The 17,887-nt window shown below is 45.7% G+C and overlaps 1 protein-coding gene across 10 annotated transcripts in view; it reads right to left on the reverse strand.

Annotated features, from left to right (window-relative positions):
• The window catches only part of STK39 (serine/threonine kinase 39), a 323,493-nt gene that overhangs the window by 234,071 nt on the left and 71,535 nt on the right, over nucleotides 1-17,887 (reverse strand). For 9 of the 10 annotated variants that reach the window (XM_049106329.1, XM_049106336.1, XM_049106335.1 and 6 more), the window contains exon 2: nucleotides 4,237-4,349. In XM_049106329.1, coding sequence (XP_048962286.1) covers nucleotides 4,237-4,349 — 113 coding nt within the window. Of the gene's footprint in view, nucleotides 1-4,236; nucleotides 4,350-4,478; nucleotides 5,410-17,887 lie in introns of those variants that run through there. The other variant, XM_049106334.1, reaches the window with a different exon arrangement.

Below are 17,887 nucleotides of genomic sequence, written 5' to 3' on the forward strand. Positions count from 1 at the left end.
AATAAATGAGGAGACTGAGGGCCAGAGGTGAAAGCGATTCCTCTCAAGTCTGCGATCCAGGCGAGGAACACAGACCCTCTGACCAGGAAGCCACTTCTCCTCCACACAAGTTTCAGCAACCATGTGTAGCCATTGTTCTTTGAAAGGATTCTGCTCACATTTGTCACTCACTGTATGATAAAACATTATAATGATCAGTACATATTATTTCATAATGGAATCCCTTCACTAGATCTTTTTTTTTTTAAAGATTTTATTTATTTATTCATGAGAGACAACAGAGAGAGGCAGAGACACAGGCAGAGGGAGAAGGAGGCTCCCTGTTAGGAGCCTGATGCGGGACTCAATCCCAGGACCCCAGGATCATGACCTAAGCCAAAGGCAGACGCTTAACCACTGAGCTACCCAGGTGACCCTTCACTAGACTTTTTTTTTCCTTTCATTTTTTTCTCCTTGAAGAAACAAGCTCTTTGCCTGGCCCCAGGGCCATGGTTTCTCCTATACACAATACTCCTGCCCCTAAAAATTAAACTGTAAGTTTTGATGGCACAAACGTTTGTGAAGGAGCAAGAAAATGCTACAGAGTTCTCTGTGACTAGGAACCAAAGACCAAAATGTGAGAACTCGAGTCTAGAGAAAGAACACTGAAAAGGAGATGGTTAAAGTTTAAAAATCGTAAAGTCAAGTATGGTGATGAGCCAAAATGTCCATCAGTCTCTGGGTAAAAAATTTAATAAGAGTCTCCTGAAGGCTGGAAAAAGTGGGTTTTAGGATAAAAGGAAGGATGACTATGTCACCTTTATGGAAATCACTGACACCTGGTGATAGAGACTGAAAGACAACTTCAAAAGAGAGGTTAATTATTCACTCGTGAAATGGAATTTTAAGGCAAGTGGGCCCTTGAGCAGCATCCCTAACCTTTGTGGTTGGCCACAAACCAGAGAACTAAGCTCTTTCAAGAGACCTCAAGGCCATCTTCACATAGAATATACTACCCTGCATGACAGTGGGTCAGACCCACTTAGCAAGCCTGAAATTCCCATTGAGAAGCAAGAACTCCCTCCACGGAATGCACGTTAGAGAATCTGTTGAGCTATTTCTGGATAAATAGAGGGAAAAGGGGCAAAAAGATATCCCTAACTCAAAAAGCTCACCAACTCAATATAAAAATGAAGAAACTCACTTGCCAGTCCCCAGACCCCCCCGAAACCAGGAATCATCTGTTTTTCCCATTGCCTAGCTCAGTGTCGAGCATCTAGTAGGTTTAATAATTATGTGGTTAGCAAGTTCTGCTCTGAAACTATAAATGTCTCCCAAAGAGTGTTAGGCCTATTATAGTCATTTACTCCACTGCGGGATTAAAACATGTGGGATTAACAAATCTCAGAAATTATCAAAGTATCTAGGTAGGAATGGTCAGGAACACAGAACAGACCAGTAACATCCCTTGGCTCCTAGAAAATTAACCACCAAATCATACCTAGAGAGATTAGGATATAGTTAAAGGCCAAACTCCAACACATACATGGAAACTTTAAAAATGCCTAGAAAAAGAATTAGATTAATAACCACCAAATGCCAAGAAAAACATCCATCCTAGGGTTTTCTAATCTAATTGCTGTTAAGATGAATTTTTAGCAAGCATACTGCTTTGTCCTCTGATACACATACCCAAAACTCACCCTCCTTCTGGGCCTAAGCACACTGTAGAGACTCATTAAATATTTACCAAATAAATTGCTAAATGTGTATTAGATCTAGAACCAAATTGCCGTTGAGGAGTATTACAGTACTCATTTCAACAGTAAATAAATCTTATGTAAAGCACCAATTATTTAGCACCAGTGATTTCACCTAGTATTTCTTTTCCTCCCTTCATTCTCAGAGAAGCTAGTACTGTAATTATCACTTTGCTTCAGAAATCATGACCACTTGAGTCCTCCTTCAGCCAGACCTGAAGGAAACTCCATCCACATGACCACAGAATCTAACAGCCTCTACTGTACAAAGAAGCAGAGTCTGGGGCCAGTTGTCCAAACTGCTCCACGCCACCACATCTGACTCGTGAGTAGAAATCCTACCTTACTGTGGGAGTTGAGGCAAGGGGGCAGGGACACAGCAGCAAGTAGGAAGCGGGAGGTGATACCGTTTCAGCAGGGGAGGCAGATGTTCCAACAAGCAGCAAATAGTTGATAACTGTGACTTCTATGACATAAACTCTCACAAGATAAGGACTCCAGTGGCCATTGTTTCTCACAAGAACAATAGCTTCCAGTTAACACATGGCACAGTTTGTGAAATGATGCAGGGCACTGACCTGTACATAATGCACACACACACACATACACACACACAGAATTAAAGGATTATTAGGATACCGGATGTCCAAACACTGCCAAAATGTGAACCCAGAGAGATAATGAAAGTGCGAGCAACAGCAGTATTAGAAATTGAAAGGATGACAGCAACTTTGCTCCACACAATCTCATGCGCCCATAGCTGGGCCACAAAAGCCTGGCAACATGAGGCAGCCCATACTGTAAATTCCAATTAAAAACAAAAATTAGTGTATACTCAGTACAGCCACAGAATTTGAGGACCCTCTAAAGGGATCTTAGAGATTTCCCCATCCAAGTCTCTTTCTAAACAGTGACTTGACCAAAGGTAGAAAACAAGTTGGTGGGCAGCCCCGGTGGCGCAGCGGCTTAGCGCAGCCTGCAGCCCGGGGTGTGATCCTGGAGACCCCGGATCGAGTCCCACGTCGGGCTCCCTGCGTACGGCCTGCTTCTCTCTCTGCCTGTGTCTCCGCCTCTCTTTCGCTCTCTCTGAATAAATAAATAAATAAATCTTTAAAAAAAAAAAAAGAAAGAAAAAAGAAAACAAGTTGGTGGCAGAGGTCAGAGCTGACTCTCCCCACGGTTTGTTTAGTGCTTTTTCCACTTGGGGAAAGTGACCTTCAAAAAACTGGCCGGATGACAAAAGCACAGTTTTGTTGGTCAGTGTGATCACAAGCAACAACAGGATGCAACAGTAATTTCAGTAAGAGCAAAGCATAGCTGAAATTTTGAAGAAGGTCAAAGTCTTATATACGTACAAATTTTGTAGGGTTTTTGGAGATTTTTGCTTTGTTTTGTTTTTTTGTCTTGAAATGAACATTAAATCATGGAAGCCCTTATATCAATCTGAGTCTTAGCTGGCAATCTGTTGCTTCAGTCCCCTAGAAATCTATGCCTTGTGTAGCCTACTTTAAAATGTGAGGCCAAACAGCTCTGGAAAAGTACAGCTTTATCCTTCTACTTAATTTATACTATAGTGTGCTGTAATTAAGCCTGAAATAAAAGCTATATTCTGAGTAAAGACAAAAAGCTCTTGTTAATGACATTCCATTCCCAATGTAGAATACAACAAAAGGCTTCTTCATTTGGAGCCAAATGTCATTATACTTTGTAGCTTGTGTGGAGCTACTGGACTAATATTTGTACTGGGATTAGGGCTGGGATAACCAATCAGTTAACTCCTCCACTGCAGTTTCCTATTATCCTCAAATAAATGGCCAAAAGGAAAAAAAAAAAAAAAGTAAATTGGCAGGCATAACGACAACTATATTTATGAGATTAAACTCTCAAACCCTTCACAGTTTGCCGGGCAACTAATAACCATTTGCCAAGCTGTTCATTTAATAATGAGTCAGTTAAGCCAAGAGCAAATGTTCCTTCAACCAACCAATGCTACTATGGTCATAGCCGCAGTCAGAGCTCCAATTATTTATGTAACGTACGTACTGCAGTCAGCCTAGGCACAAGTTGCCACGTAGAAAAACCAAACTCCTCGTATTGGCCAAATGCAAGCTACCCTGCAGCATTTTGAAGGACTGAGGTCTGCAGGTCCTTTCGTAATGTCTGAAGGGCAAAGCGCGGACCAAGGGTTCGGGGAGTTGTCCCTATTGGCGTCCGGCTCAGACGGAGGGCCGGGAGCGCTCCAGCCCTCTGCGCTCAGCATCACCTGACCTTCGAGGTCATCCCCCCTGGAATGATGAGGCCCGAACCCCAACCTGCCCTCAGAGCCGAGGAAGGCGGGCACCCCGCACACGATCGTCGGGTACAACAGCAGGAGCCGGGGACCGAGAGTCCGGCCTGGAGGGCGCGCGGCCGCCTGGCCCTCGGCTCCCCTGCTGCCCGCGGGGTCTGCGGCCGGACGCGGGGGGCGCACCCGGCAGGTGGCCCCCGATCTACTTACCAGGAGCTCATCCATGCTGGTCTGGCATTTCTCCAGGTTGATCCGCTTAATTGCCACGCGCTCCTGCCGGGGCTTGCACAGGGCAGCCTGCACCACGGCGGTAGCTCCGCTGCCTGAGACCAAAGAAAAACCGCATCAGCCACGGGCTGGCCCGACGCCTGCTCACTAGTCGTGACCCCCTCCAGAAACACACACCTATTTTTTTTTTTTAAGTCTTCTACTCAAGGCATTCAAAACGTTACCTTTTAACATAGTTTTAAAGGGTCTCTAAGTCTGAGAATAATTATCTGTGAGAGAAAAAGGGAAAAGCGGACTGTTCTGCGGGACACAAATACTCCAGAAGCTTCGGGCCACACCCAAGAAGCCCCGCTGCTGTGCAGCATGTTGACTGGCGCCCAGAACCAAGGCTGATAAAGCGACGGGTCTGAGGTCACAGGGACAGGGGACATGAGCTCGAGGCCCTTCCCATCCCTGGCTCCCAGGGTCCTTTAACTTCAGGGCCCTTAAAATGTCTCGGGCTCTTCTTCCAGTTCAGCCCAGACCAAACCCGTCCAGCCCGAGCTACTTGAGGGTTTCCACGAGGCACCGTGACAACTTAGCCGCTCTCGGGGTCTCTGAGCTTCTTTCTGCTAAGCTTGCTCTACAGTTAGAAGAACAGGAATCAACCCGACTATGCCCATGTTGAAAGCACAGATGCCAAGCAACTGATGCAAATGTGTAATTACAACAGCTCTCGGCATTCATACGAATTTCCTATTTCTAAGGTTTCATGATCATTAGCTAATGCACTCGAACTCCTAGGAGACAGAGTCGTGTCATTATCCATATTTTATAAGAGCAAAATGTAGACGTGTAATGATTTGCGGCAGAGCACACAGAGCTCCTAATCCGATTTATATTCCACAGGGGCGAAAAGACCTCTAGGTTAAGGCATCTCACTTCTGTAAAGAACACCAAAAACCTTCTTAGGATCACATAAATCCTCTACCACTGCAAGAGGCCAAGCGGAGAACCGCCTGTGCCCAGGATGGTGCAAAAGGGGGCCCAGATGTGACCATGTACCTTTCTCCTTAAAGCTTTTCTTCGACGACTACTTCTCAAATGAGTCACCAAATATCATCAAATGGGGGAAGGGGCAGCTTTGGGCAATACAGAAGGGAGATCAATATTAGCTTTCCTTACAGATGTGACAGACAGGCATGACATTTCTGGTGCAAATCAATCCCTTCCCACACCAAGGAAGTGTCCGAGTGGGTGTCTGTCCTTTCTTCCGTCCCATGGTCTCAACACCAGCTCTGGCCCTCTGACCTGGTGTCCCAAGCAGATCCCCCTCTGCTCCAAAACCAGGTCTCCAACTTCAAGACTCCCATTCCAGAAAGTCTGACCTTTCTGGAGAAAGAAAAGCCACATGCGCTAAGTGCCCCCTGTGCAGTGGGCGCTTTACTCATGCATTCCTCATTACAAGCCCATACATTGATTTTATTCCTAACCTCATTTTATATAGGAGAACACTGGGACTTGGAAAACTTGCCCCCGCAGCTAAGTACCTGGGCTCGGGTCTGAGTCTGAGTCAGGTCTGCCTGCTTTTCCCTGCTTCCCATATGCCAGAGGCCACACTTCCTTTCTTCACATGACCTGGCCTTAGAGGACAGAAAAAAAAAAAAAAAAAAAAAAACCTCCTACACGCTTGTACAAAAGAGAAACCACCTAGAGGAAAGAGTCAAGTGAGCCTTACTCTCTAGTTCAAGGAGAGAGTGCTATTGGCAGGGGTTGTTAAAGGGGCCTCCCCGTCCTTAATCTCACTGCCTGCTCCGCGGCTACTATTCCAAGTCCCACCATATCAGTCTTGGCCCTGCAGATCAGAGCATGCTGGGTTCAATCCAAAATGCTCTAGATAACAGAGCCAAATACTACAAAGAGCCCTGCTGATAGCAAAGTGTACTTTCCAGTCAAGGTCTCCAGAACGAGAGGCCATCACTGACTGAGTCACAGAGAAAGTGATAAGTAGCTGGTTAGCGCTGGGCCTGGTACCCAGCAGAGAAATCAACACCCATCTTTGAGGAGCTGCTGATGGGAAGTCATTCTCAGCTCTACCTGTTGTAAATCTCCCAATTCCAACCCCCCCACTCCATCCTTAATCCACATCCTTGAACATTTCCAAAGCAGTGGAAATAAAAAGCAGAAAAGATGAGGGATCCCTGGGTGGCTCAGTAGTTGAGCCTCTGCCTTCGGCTCAGGTCGTGATCCCAGGGTTCTGGGATCGAGTCCCACATCGGGCTCCCTGCATGGAGCCTGCTTCTCCCTCTGCCTATGTCTCTGCCTCTCTCTCTCTCTCTCTCTCTCTGTCAATCACCAATAAATAAATAAATAAAATCTTAAAAAAAAAAAAAGCAGGAAAGATGAAAACAAATTCCCAGAAGGGATAACACAAGTGCCTATATAAGATGGGGCTGCCTCCCATAGCCAGGCAAATCCTTGACTATAAAGTCTCCTGACTTCCACAGACACATGCAAGAACACGGACAAAAACAAAGAGGTAGCAGTAGAGAAAATCTTTTCTTAGGGCTTCACAACTAGAGAATTGTCATTACTTAACAACTATAACTGAGTAAAGAACAACTGGCAGCTTCCTATCTCTCAAGGGAATAATCCTGGGATTACTGTCACAGCATGAATGCACTTAGCCACTCACTGGACATTTAGGAGACACCACTTGGACCCCAACAATTTCCCTCAACTACAAGGGAGATCAAGAACAATGAGAGAAGGGCGGGAAGGTTTATGGACCATCAAGTCCAATCCCTAGCTTTATGGATGAGGGAGACAAGGGAAGAGCACTGTCCCCAGAAAGCACCTGGATCTGGACAGACTTCCAGCCTCCAAAACTATGCCAAAGAAGTTCCCGTTGTTTGAGGCACCCAGCCCCCAGTGTTCAGTGATGACAGCTCAAGCCGACTAATACAAAAGCCCTTCCGTACCCATTCTAAGGCACTGCTCCACTATCACCCATGGCAAACAATGCCATAGAAATGAGAAGTTCGCAACAACTGCCTAATTAAGTCAACATCAAGATAAGGTGACATTCAACTGAAGGGCCTCGGGTTGGCCACTGGAGCTCCCAATGTTAGCTTAGAAGGACCCTAGAAGAGAAGGTTCAACCCACCCTTGGCAACAATTTCCTCTGTGACATTGGGTCCAATTTCCCTATAAATCTCAGTTTCCTTCATGGGCATAATAAAACCTACGTGTGAGGCCTAATAATATCCCTGGAAACATGCACTCAGCACATGTTAGGCTCTCTCTCTGGAACTCATCTCTGCACCTGCAATATAAAGGAGGTGGACTGGATCTGTCATTTGCACGACCGCCCAGGGGAAAAAGAAGGCAGAGGAGCTCCAGGTCAGTACCATTCTGCTTACAGGAAGACAGTAGGTTTAAGGAGGGAAAAGGAGGGTTAAGTTTGAAAACCAGAAGACTACATGATTCCCGAGGTCTGAGACAGCATAAGGAGTCTAAGAGTCTAAAATATAAGAGAAGAGAGACGCTTGGGTGGCTCAGTGGTTGAGCGTCTGCCTTCGGCTCAGGCTGTGATACCCGGGGTCCTGGGATGGAGTGCCTCATTGGGCTCCCTGCATGGAGCCTGCTTTTCCTTCTGCCTATGTTTCTGCCTCTCTCTCTGTGCCTCTCATGAATAAATTGCTAAAATATTTATAAATAAATAAATAAATAAATAAATAAATAAATAAATCCAGAGAATTCTAGAATAGCTATGAATTAATATTCTATAGCTAAATTTCTTATTGGTAATGTCCTTTGATATCTAACCTCAAAATTACTTTTAAAAATCTGCCTACCTGGATTGTATGAGTTCATAGCCTAGCCCTGCCACATACTAAATGCTTATTCTTCAACGATTGACTTAACTGCTCCATGCCTCAATCTCTTCATTTGTCCGATGGAGAGAATAGCACAGAGCTCACAGGGTAGCTACAAGGATCAAATGAGTTAATACGTGGAAAGCCCTTGGAACTGTGCCTAATACATAGGAAGCACTAATTAAATCTTAAGTTAGTATTACTTCTCAGTGAAATCCCTCCAAGTCAACTGGTGTCCTGCCAATTTGTTGTTTTAATACTACATATTTCATGATGTTGGTGTACCATAACTTACTCAGTCCTTCTTCTGTTGATCAGTCTTCTCTTTATTTCCAGTTTTCCCTCCAATATGGATAATGTAGCAATAAACATCTGATACTTTAAAATATATATATTTGTCCATAAGAACTTTCCTTTATGTTAAAGTTAGGACACGGTCACTGTCCAGTGACCTCTTCTCATAAATGTCAGGAATTTAAAAACAAAATAGATATTAGCCTATAACATGAATGGTGGCCAGTGGAAGAAAGCTGTCATCACATCCTACTTGACTGAGGAGCACCAAGCCAAAACTTTTAATAAGAGTTTGCCCATCTCTTAGCACATGAAAGGATTCCTTAATTATGCTTATCTGTCCTTTCTCAGTGCAGAGTGTCCGGAGCTTTTTTGGATGTGTTGGTTGGTGGTGGATAATTAACAAAATAAATGGCTCTGGTGCAGCCAATGACTTCTTCCAATTCTCTCTTTACCCAACTTCCCATATGTGTTGTATCTATATCATGTGTCCAACCTCAAGCCCATAAGGCCAGTCAAGGTCACATGAGAGCCAGAAGCTGGCCAGTGTGGGAATGAACACATCTGTGAGCTCTGTAGGGACACAGCTGCCACTCTGCCTCTGCTAATGTTGCCATGTAAGATTGCCCACCTAGTATGGCAAGATTCTGATTTTTGCAGAAAAACAGAAAACTCAGAATTTTATTTGTAATCTAATATGAAAAGATTAGCAATTACTTATTTTTAAATAAAAAGCACTGTGAGCCACATAAAAGTTGCCACAGGCTGTATTTTGCCTCCCTGTATAACTACTATTTGGCTCCAAAGTGTACCCTCCTTACGTGATGGTCCAATTTTTGAACTATTTATTAGCTTACACATAAGGCGTTGCCATTCTTCTAGATCAAAAGTGATCACATTTCCTACAATTCAACATAATATATGTACCCTCTCAGGACATGGGCCCAAACTGATTTCAGACACGCTGCCATGTTGCCATCCACCTTATCCCACTATTTCCCACAAAGAGAAAACTATCAGGGCTATTTTCCTGTCATTTGGTACGTTCTACGTGAAAAGGAACAGCACAATAAACTCTCAAGTCAAACACAAGGAGACAGGTGAGACAGGTGTTATATGCAATTTACTGTATGGATTCCCTAACAAAACAGACCCTCCTGCCAGCCCGTCTGGATAAATGGCACACAGACTGTGTGTGCACACGGGACAGGGCACAGCAAGGCCACGTGTCTTGAGGTCCCCCTGAGTGACCTGGTTTCTGTTACAACCAAGCTGGCAGAGTTATGTCCTTCTGCCTCCATCAAAAGAACCAGTCGGTGGCCCCACCTTCTGGGATTTGCTGGAGCAGAGTCAGAGCTCATACGAAATAAGTAAATGAAGATGAGGGTGAGGTAGAGAAATGGCCACTGAGCATATATGCTCACATTTCACCACCAACCTGCACAAACTCCCTTACCTGGGAGAGCCCAGCTTGTTGGAACCTTTAGAGGTCACAGAGGTCACCAAAGGAAAGCAGCACTTGTATGTAACTCAGCAAAAACCATCTGATAATGCCACAGGAAAACAAAAAGTAGCCTGGGGATCTGATCGTAAGAGAGATAGAGGGGAACCACGATGTGGAATCAAATTGAAATGAACGTCAATAAATTCACCTTGGACCTCAAGCTACATCTAAAGCAACAATTAAAAAAAAGAAAACAAACAAACATTAAAAAAAAACAAAACCCTACATTACACTTACTAAATCCAGAAGGTACACAGATTAGGATTATCTGATATAAATAAAACCAATAATGAATACTGCAGGAGTACACATAAATTCTAGGCACCTGGTTAGGGGGGACTGGTAAGTACGTGATAAGGAATTCTTAAATAACAGATTCTAATTTCCATCAAATTCAATGTGATTAATATTGAGATTTATTCCCATTTTTTGTTTTCTTAAGGATATACAGGTCAAAAAAATTGCTTTGTAAATATGATTACTTGCCAGTTTAAAAAAAAAAAAAAAACTTCATTAGTCCGCAGAGCATTAGACCCCTAGAAGCTGAAACTGTGCTCTAGGATCCTAGTCCTAATGCTGACACTAACCAATGTGAAAGTTGGAGGAAACAGCTCTGTCTGTGAACATGCATTTATTTGCTAAGAATAAGAACATCCTGGGACACCTGGGTGGCTCAGCGGTTGAGCATCTGCCTTTGGTTCACGCTGCGATCCCAGGGTCCAGGATCAAGTCTCGCATGGGGCTCCCTGCGTGGAGCCTGCTTCTGCCTCTGCCTGTGTCTCTGCCTCTCTCTCTGAGTCTCTCATGAATCAATAAATAAAATCTTTAAAAAAGAAAAAAAAAAAAAAGAACATCCTATATTGATGGGGCAGGAGTGTTTGACGACTAGGCCCAGGGACTGGCGAGGAATCCCGAGACGCTGCCTCTTTCTCCAACAACCCCGAGCAGGGTCAGTCATTTCCTCTCTGCTCCCAAGGACCCACTGCAGCCTCAGTCGGGCACTTACACCAGGATCACGGAGTGGTCCTGCCCCAGCCTTACTACTCCCGGAATCAGTGTTTGCTAAGTGAATAATAAAACTCACATTAACCCATCCCCAGGGGAGGCTCCCTACACACGGGGAGGTGAAGCTGTGTTCTACGCGAGGAGCATAAGGCCCTGGCAGGCTCTGCAATCTAGAAGCAAGGAGGAAGAGCAACCTTCCTCCACATGTTCTCTCTGCCACGCTGCTGCGTGGTTTTAGGTAGGTAGTTGGTGGACGTGGCAGTGAACTTCAAGAACAGGCCTAGGGAGGCCATCTGCCTGAAGGCGTTTCTGATCTGTGGAACATCTGTTTTAATTTTACAGTCAAATGTCACAGGAAAGGTCATACTGTGGAAGGAAAGGAAGAGCTGTGTTCCACCAGAATGGGTTGGGAACCTGAGCTTTTAAAACCCGAATCCTGTGGCCACCGCTTGGCATGTAGCAGCCACGCAAAATGAGGCGGGCTGATATAGTAGGGCCTCTGATGGTTCCACCTGAGTGTAAAGCAGGGACACAAAACAATCTAACAGCATGAAGAGGTGACAGGAGCCATCGGCCGCCCTCTGAATCCATCGCAGGAACCACTGCGTCAGGCCCTGGGCTGCAGGAGGCACATGTTCCTACAGAGCAAATTTTGAATTTGATATTTATTTAAAGGTCGAATTCAAGGCCTTGCCCCCTCGCAAACTCCAAACCCATGACCTGGCAGGACTGAAAAACTTCCTGTTCTGCTCCGAGGGGGGCAGTTCAATCCCTCCCAGCAAAACCCACTCGTTCTGCTGATTAAATCAACCAAACAGAAGCCAACATTCCACAGAGGAATGTCCATTGCTATTCATAGAGATAAACAGATACACCCACTGGTGAAGGCCAAAAGACACAAGTGTCCTGGTTCTAGCAGGGTGTTCTAACATGGTGCCTCCCGCTCTTCACCACCCCAACCTTAAGCCACCCTGGGAAAGGCCGCAGATACAAGAAGGAGAGCCTGTCTCTACCCCGAGGTCCGTTCCCATTCATCCCATCTCATGCCACATGCATATTACCTCTGTATGATTAAGAAAAAGGCATCCCTCCGAATGGACAGGAACCCGGATGTGGGAAGCCTGACAAGGGGATGACGCATGACTGGGGGGAAAGCACCTTTCTCCCCATTAACTGCATCACAGCTCACTGGGCTGCACGAGGGCTGGCTGGTCAGCCTCTAGGGGAAACGTACAGCCTCGGTGCAACCAACATTAGCATACCCAAAGCACCCCTCCTGTAAAAACCAAAATAAGTTTGCTTCCAAGCCCCGGGACAACAACCACAGACCTAAGAAACAGCCCCAGGAGAAGGCCCTGGATTGGGGTAGATTTTCTCAAAGTCTCTGAGACAGAGTACCTACATCAGAAACACCTACAGTGTCTGTTTCAAAAACAGATTCTTGGGCCCATATCCAACCTACTGAATCAGAATTACTAAAACTGGAGGCCTGATGTGTGGTTGCTTGTTGGTTTTTTAGAGAGAGAGAGAGAGAGAGAGAGAATGCACATGAGCACAAGCAGACGGGAAGGGCAGAGAGAGAGAATCTTAAGCAGGCTCCACACTCAGCTCGGAGCCCAACATGGGGCTCAGTCTCACGACCCTGAGGATCATGACCTGAGCCAAAATGAAGAGCCGGATGCTCATCCGACTGGACGGATCACCCAACTGAACGACTCAGGCACCCCACCGATACTGTGTAGTTTTAACAGGCCTCCCCAGTGATTCCCCCTATACTCTCAAGTTTGAAAACCACAGTCTCTGAGTGTCAGCTTGCCTCTCCCTTCCCCTGCCAGGACACAGGAAGATTTATCAGTTAGGGGCTAGTTGGGAAAATCAAAACAACACTAGGTACCACAACAGGTATTATTTGATATAGAGAAGCAGTTCAGTAGGTGTCAGAGAGCTGAAAAGGTTGAGCAATAGGGTGAAACTGTGGGAGCAGCTCCCACCCCTGGGGCAGGGGCAGGGGAATCAAAGGGAGGAGCTGGGGTTATGGGAACCCAACGGCAGAAAGGAGACCCACAGATCTGGGAGCAGACCTCTTGAGGAGCAGGTGCTGGCACCTCGGGACCCTCCGTGAGGGCCCACGTGGGGCTGGGACTCAACCTCATGAGGATGGCCAGCGATGGACTCTCTGAGGGGTGCCAGGAGTAGCAAGGAGCTGGAGACAGGAACCAACGGCTGCTAGCAGAGTGAAAGACCCTTTCTGGAATGAGGCTGAAAAGCACAGCAAGCAAATGGAGCGAATCATGTCCTTTCTGCCTCCTCCAGCCCCCCAGAAGCCCTCTAGCAGCCCCATCAGCAGAGTTTAACAGGGAAGCAGCAGGCAGAGGAGGAACGTGGTTTGCCGAGCAACAGCCCAAAACACAAGGCAGTCTAGAAAGGTTTATCTGGTGCCTCGAGACAACCACTTAATAAAGAGCCAAGGGAGCGTGATGTCCATCAGCTCTAACAAGAGGTTGCTGTCTATCCCAAGCTCCACCTAGCGAGGGCCGGCCTAGCTCTTTTCATTCTCCTTCACTCTGTTTTCTTTTTTTTTCTTCACTCTATTTTCAAACACAAGTTCCTAAAATGGCCCCTTTTAATATCTAACACTCCCAAAATGTTTATTCTGCACGTGCAACCCCAGTCCAGCCCCATTCGACTTCCTTTTGGCCACGTAGTAGTTATGAGTGGGGGGTCTAGGGCCAGACAGCCCTCCTAGCAATGCGACCTTGGGCAGGTTGCTTTGCACCTCGATGCCTTGGTTTCCTTAATTATAAAAAGGAAATGGCAATTGTAGCTACCTCACCGGATGGCTGTAAATATTACATAATACACACAAATACAGCAATACAAAGGAGCATGCCAGGCACATAAGTGGTTAACTATGTTCTGACTTTATTATCAACAGTATGATTATCCCAGACACCTGGGCAAAAACTAGAACTAGGTCTACTAGAAGTTTCTTTAAAAAAAAAAATGCTTTTTTTATCCTTCTCCCCTGGGATCACCTCTGCTCCCACACAGCCCCACTTCTTAGTTCCCGTGAAGTCCACCTCTTCCAACCCTACTCCCGGGGGACCAGCACTGACAGCTAATTTTTATACGACAATGACTGGGTGTCCAGAAAAGTATGCAGGGAAATGATCCCTTGTTCAAGTATGCAGGGAAATGATCCCACTTCTCTGGTAATTATCCTCGGCTACCACATCCATGAAGCAGCAGGTAACTAAAACAATCCCCCTAAAACAATTCCCCTAGCTCAAGGACAGAGGGGGGAAATGTCCACTGGTGGTCATGCCAGCCACCTCCCCCCCACATCTCCCCCTGATTTGACTTTGCTCACGATCCCAGTGCTGCCTATCTGGTCCCCCCTGGCAACCTGAGGTTCTCCCACGTAACACCTCTACAACAAGGGGTAAGGGACAACCTAAAGGGTAGAGGTCTTCCTGCCCCTCTCTTTTGACACACTCTCACCCAGTAACAGGGCGGTGAAGCCCCAGGCTGGAAGGACAGCCAAAAAGTCAAGGTGCAAGGGAGAGCCACTTACAGGAACACAAAGGTCCAGTGCGGTGGAAAGCAGCACCTCGGCGATCTGAATGGGCCCAGAGCACAGCTGAGTCAGAAAGACGACGACGAAGCCACCACAAAGGACCCTCCTCGCCACTAGGGCCCTGATGGAAGCGGCAGCATGCTGTGGATCCCTGCCTCCACCAGCCCCGCCTCGTGGGGCCCTCATGGAAGCACCTGCCAGACCTCACGGTGCCCTCAGCGGGGAGCCTGCAGGACATCAGAACTCTCCCTCCCGTGGTCTTGAGGCTGGGGCCCAAATGTTAGAGGACTACATAGGAATTGGAAACAAGTGCAGATAGTGCAGCGGGTCACCAGGGTATCACATGGATACACAGATGCTGACTCAGTAGGTGTGGGGTCAGGGCTCCCTGGTCCATGGACCACACTTTGAATTGCTAGAGGATGGGGAGGGAGCTGACCCAAGTCGCCCACAGAGGTTCCAGGTGCCCACCTCCTAACAAAGGAGTAGAAAGTTCAGAAACCTCTTGACCCACCTCCTCGTTCCCGATGGCTGACTGGGGAGGGTGGCCTGAGCCATGGAAAGCAGATGCCTGGGGAGCCTGGGATAAGAGGCGCCAACCAGCCTGGGGAAGGGGTTCCCTGGCCTGCAGGAGTCCAGAGGCAGCAACTCCCTCTACAGGAAACCACATTTAGTAATTTTATGTGCATTTAGTTCTTCAAAAATGAAGATTCAACACTCTTCCCCTTAATGTTTATTATTGGATTTTTCAGGTACATTTTCAGAAACTGGCTACAAATGAAAGATGAGGCCAACTCTGCTTTCCTGCCTCAGGAGACAGAGTGTAATTTAACGTCAAAATTATTTCCAGCAACTATGGCTTAAATTAACTTGGGCTCCAATTACCTGGAAATGTATTCCATTAATCCAGAAAACATGATTCCTCAAATATTATAGGTAACTAAGGGTACACACAGCAAACAAAAGTGACCACCAGATCACCGTAAACACTTTTATTCAACACACATTAAACAATTCAACTTTATAACAATACTGTGTCGAAATTCAACATACACAGATTACCTCGTACAGCATTTCAAGAAAAAGAATTATTACGAATAGTAATTTTGTTCATTGAAACCCCTTTCCCGTAGCGTGAGGCCTAGCTCCCCAGATCTGTGAGCCCCGCCTCTACCTGGAAGCAGACGTGTATTCTACGGAGGGCTGCGAGGAGTTGCAACGTGACGTGGAGTCACTCATTTATTACTTCTTTTTAATTTTATTTTTATTTTTTATTATTTTTTCTTCTTTTTTAAATAGCTAGGCTGATTTGATTGCCAAGTACTTGTTAAAGCAATCTTTTAAGAGAGAAACTCCTTTATCTCCTCTGTTTCATTTACTGACCAAATGATAAAGGCGTTTAGGTTTATGTATTCGCTGTCCAGTTGCCGGTTAACCAATGCTTCTACCTTCAATTCTAAGCTCCCAGAAGGCAGTGACCTACACTCTCGGTGTACTGTGTTCACTGCCAAGATGACCCCTCCTGCACATAATTCAATAAAAACCTGTCTGTCGGCCAGGCCCCCAGGTCTAGGCTCCCAGCGGTTACCCCACTTCCTATACTGTATGGACCAAAATCCTGAAAATGCCCGGGTTTCGGATTCAGTCTTCTCATGTGTCGACCAGTTCCACTTTGTTACTCTTCAGCCACTCCAATCCCAGTCAGGAGACCAAGACGGATAGCTAAGATTAATGGGGACGGAGTGGGAAGAAGAACCAAAGCACATGATCTACTATGCATAATAACTGTTAACAATGCCTTCAACACAGGACAATAGCATCTCAAAGTTGAAAAATAACCCTTCAATTTACAGTTCAATCATACGACTAAGACTCTAAGTTTGTTTATTGTCTCCAAAGACTTTATTGAGCCACTAAGAATGTACCAGGCACTACTTAAGGTGCTGGGAAGGAGGCAGAGAGCAAAAAAGTACGTGCCCTCCAAGAGTTTACATTTTATTTTATTTTATTTTTTTTGAGTTTACAATTTTAATTGGGATATCAGGCATAGATTCTTTAAAATCTTTAAAAATCATGAGTAAGAATTTGATTTTGTGGTAAGTGTTATGGCAAAATAAAGCAAATATTTTCTCATTTTGTGGTAAGATAACTTAAGCTATGATGGTCAGGGTGGCCTCTCTGAAGTGGTGACATCTGGGCTGATGAGAAGGAGCCACAAAAGATCTGTGTGGTAGAACATACTAAGAAAAGATGCAGCATATGCAAAGGGCCTGAGGCAGAAATGAGCTTGGAGAGCTTGAGGGAGAGACAAAGGTAGTGTGGTTGGAGCTTGCTGACAGAAAGGGTAGGTGGGGAAAGAGACAGACAGGCAGACAGAGAGCGAGCCCTGTTGGTCAAAATAAGTGCTTTGGAGAATTCTGACAAGAACTACTGATATATTTTAAACTGCTCGTTCCAGCTGCTCTGTGGACATAAGGTTATACTGTGAAGCAAGAGCAAATGCAGTGTGACTGGCCAGGGAGTTGCCAGAGATGGGCAGGCACAAGTTAGTGATGGCCAAAGCCAGAGTGACGGAAGAGAGGAGGGAGGAGAGTGGCTGGATTAGGGATGTATTTGGAGGTAGAGCCACAGGATTTGCTGATTGACTGGATGTTAACTAGAGGGGGAGGGGGACCATTTAGGTGATAAAACTAAATGCATGATCACCTCCACTATAATCATCAGTGTATTTTATAATAAATAGGCTTGATTCCTTCTTCACCTTCACCCTTTCTAAAACTCTGCACCAGAGGTATCCCTCCACCAGAGCACGTGCTGCTCACCCAACCCCCACCCCAATCCCCGCCGACAATTTAAAAAAAGCCTGAGCTACCATGTATTTGTTCAGCCAATCTCCCAGGTCAGGAACAGAGGGGTGAGGATGCAGGGGAAGATGACGTGGAAACCAGGCTGCTGCCCGCGCCCCAAGAGCAGGGTGGGTGCTTCGGCACATTCGAGAGATGTTCTCAGGGAAGAAAGAAGTGTTCAGTCATTCCCTACAAATGAGTGTTTGTGTGCACTGCCTTCTAAGAAGAAACAGGTTTTAAAACCAAAAACAGAAATATAAATATTTGGTATTTTGGAGGCTTTTTTTTTTCCTGTTCATCCCACTCTTTTTCTTTTGGAGGCTCAAAAGAACTAATTAACCAGGCCAATGAAAGCTTTTTTTCCCCTTAAAATTAAACCATGCTAAATAGCAATGGCAAAGAGTACTCTGAATAAATTTTTTAAAATCCCATTACCCAAACACAACTATTTTCATGACCGCATAATACACTCTAATCCTTACTCATACACACACACACACACACACACAATCACATAGTTTAGTCACAATAATTATGGCTCCATGTTCTG

The sequence above is a fragment of the Canis lupus genome, chromosome 36 (assembly GCF_003254725.2).
Source record: "Canis lupus dingo isolate Sandy chromosome 36, ASM325472v2, whole genome shotgun sequence".
NCBI lineage: Eukaryota > Metazoa > Chordata > Mammalia > Carnivora > Canidae > Canis > Canis lupus.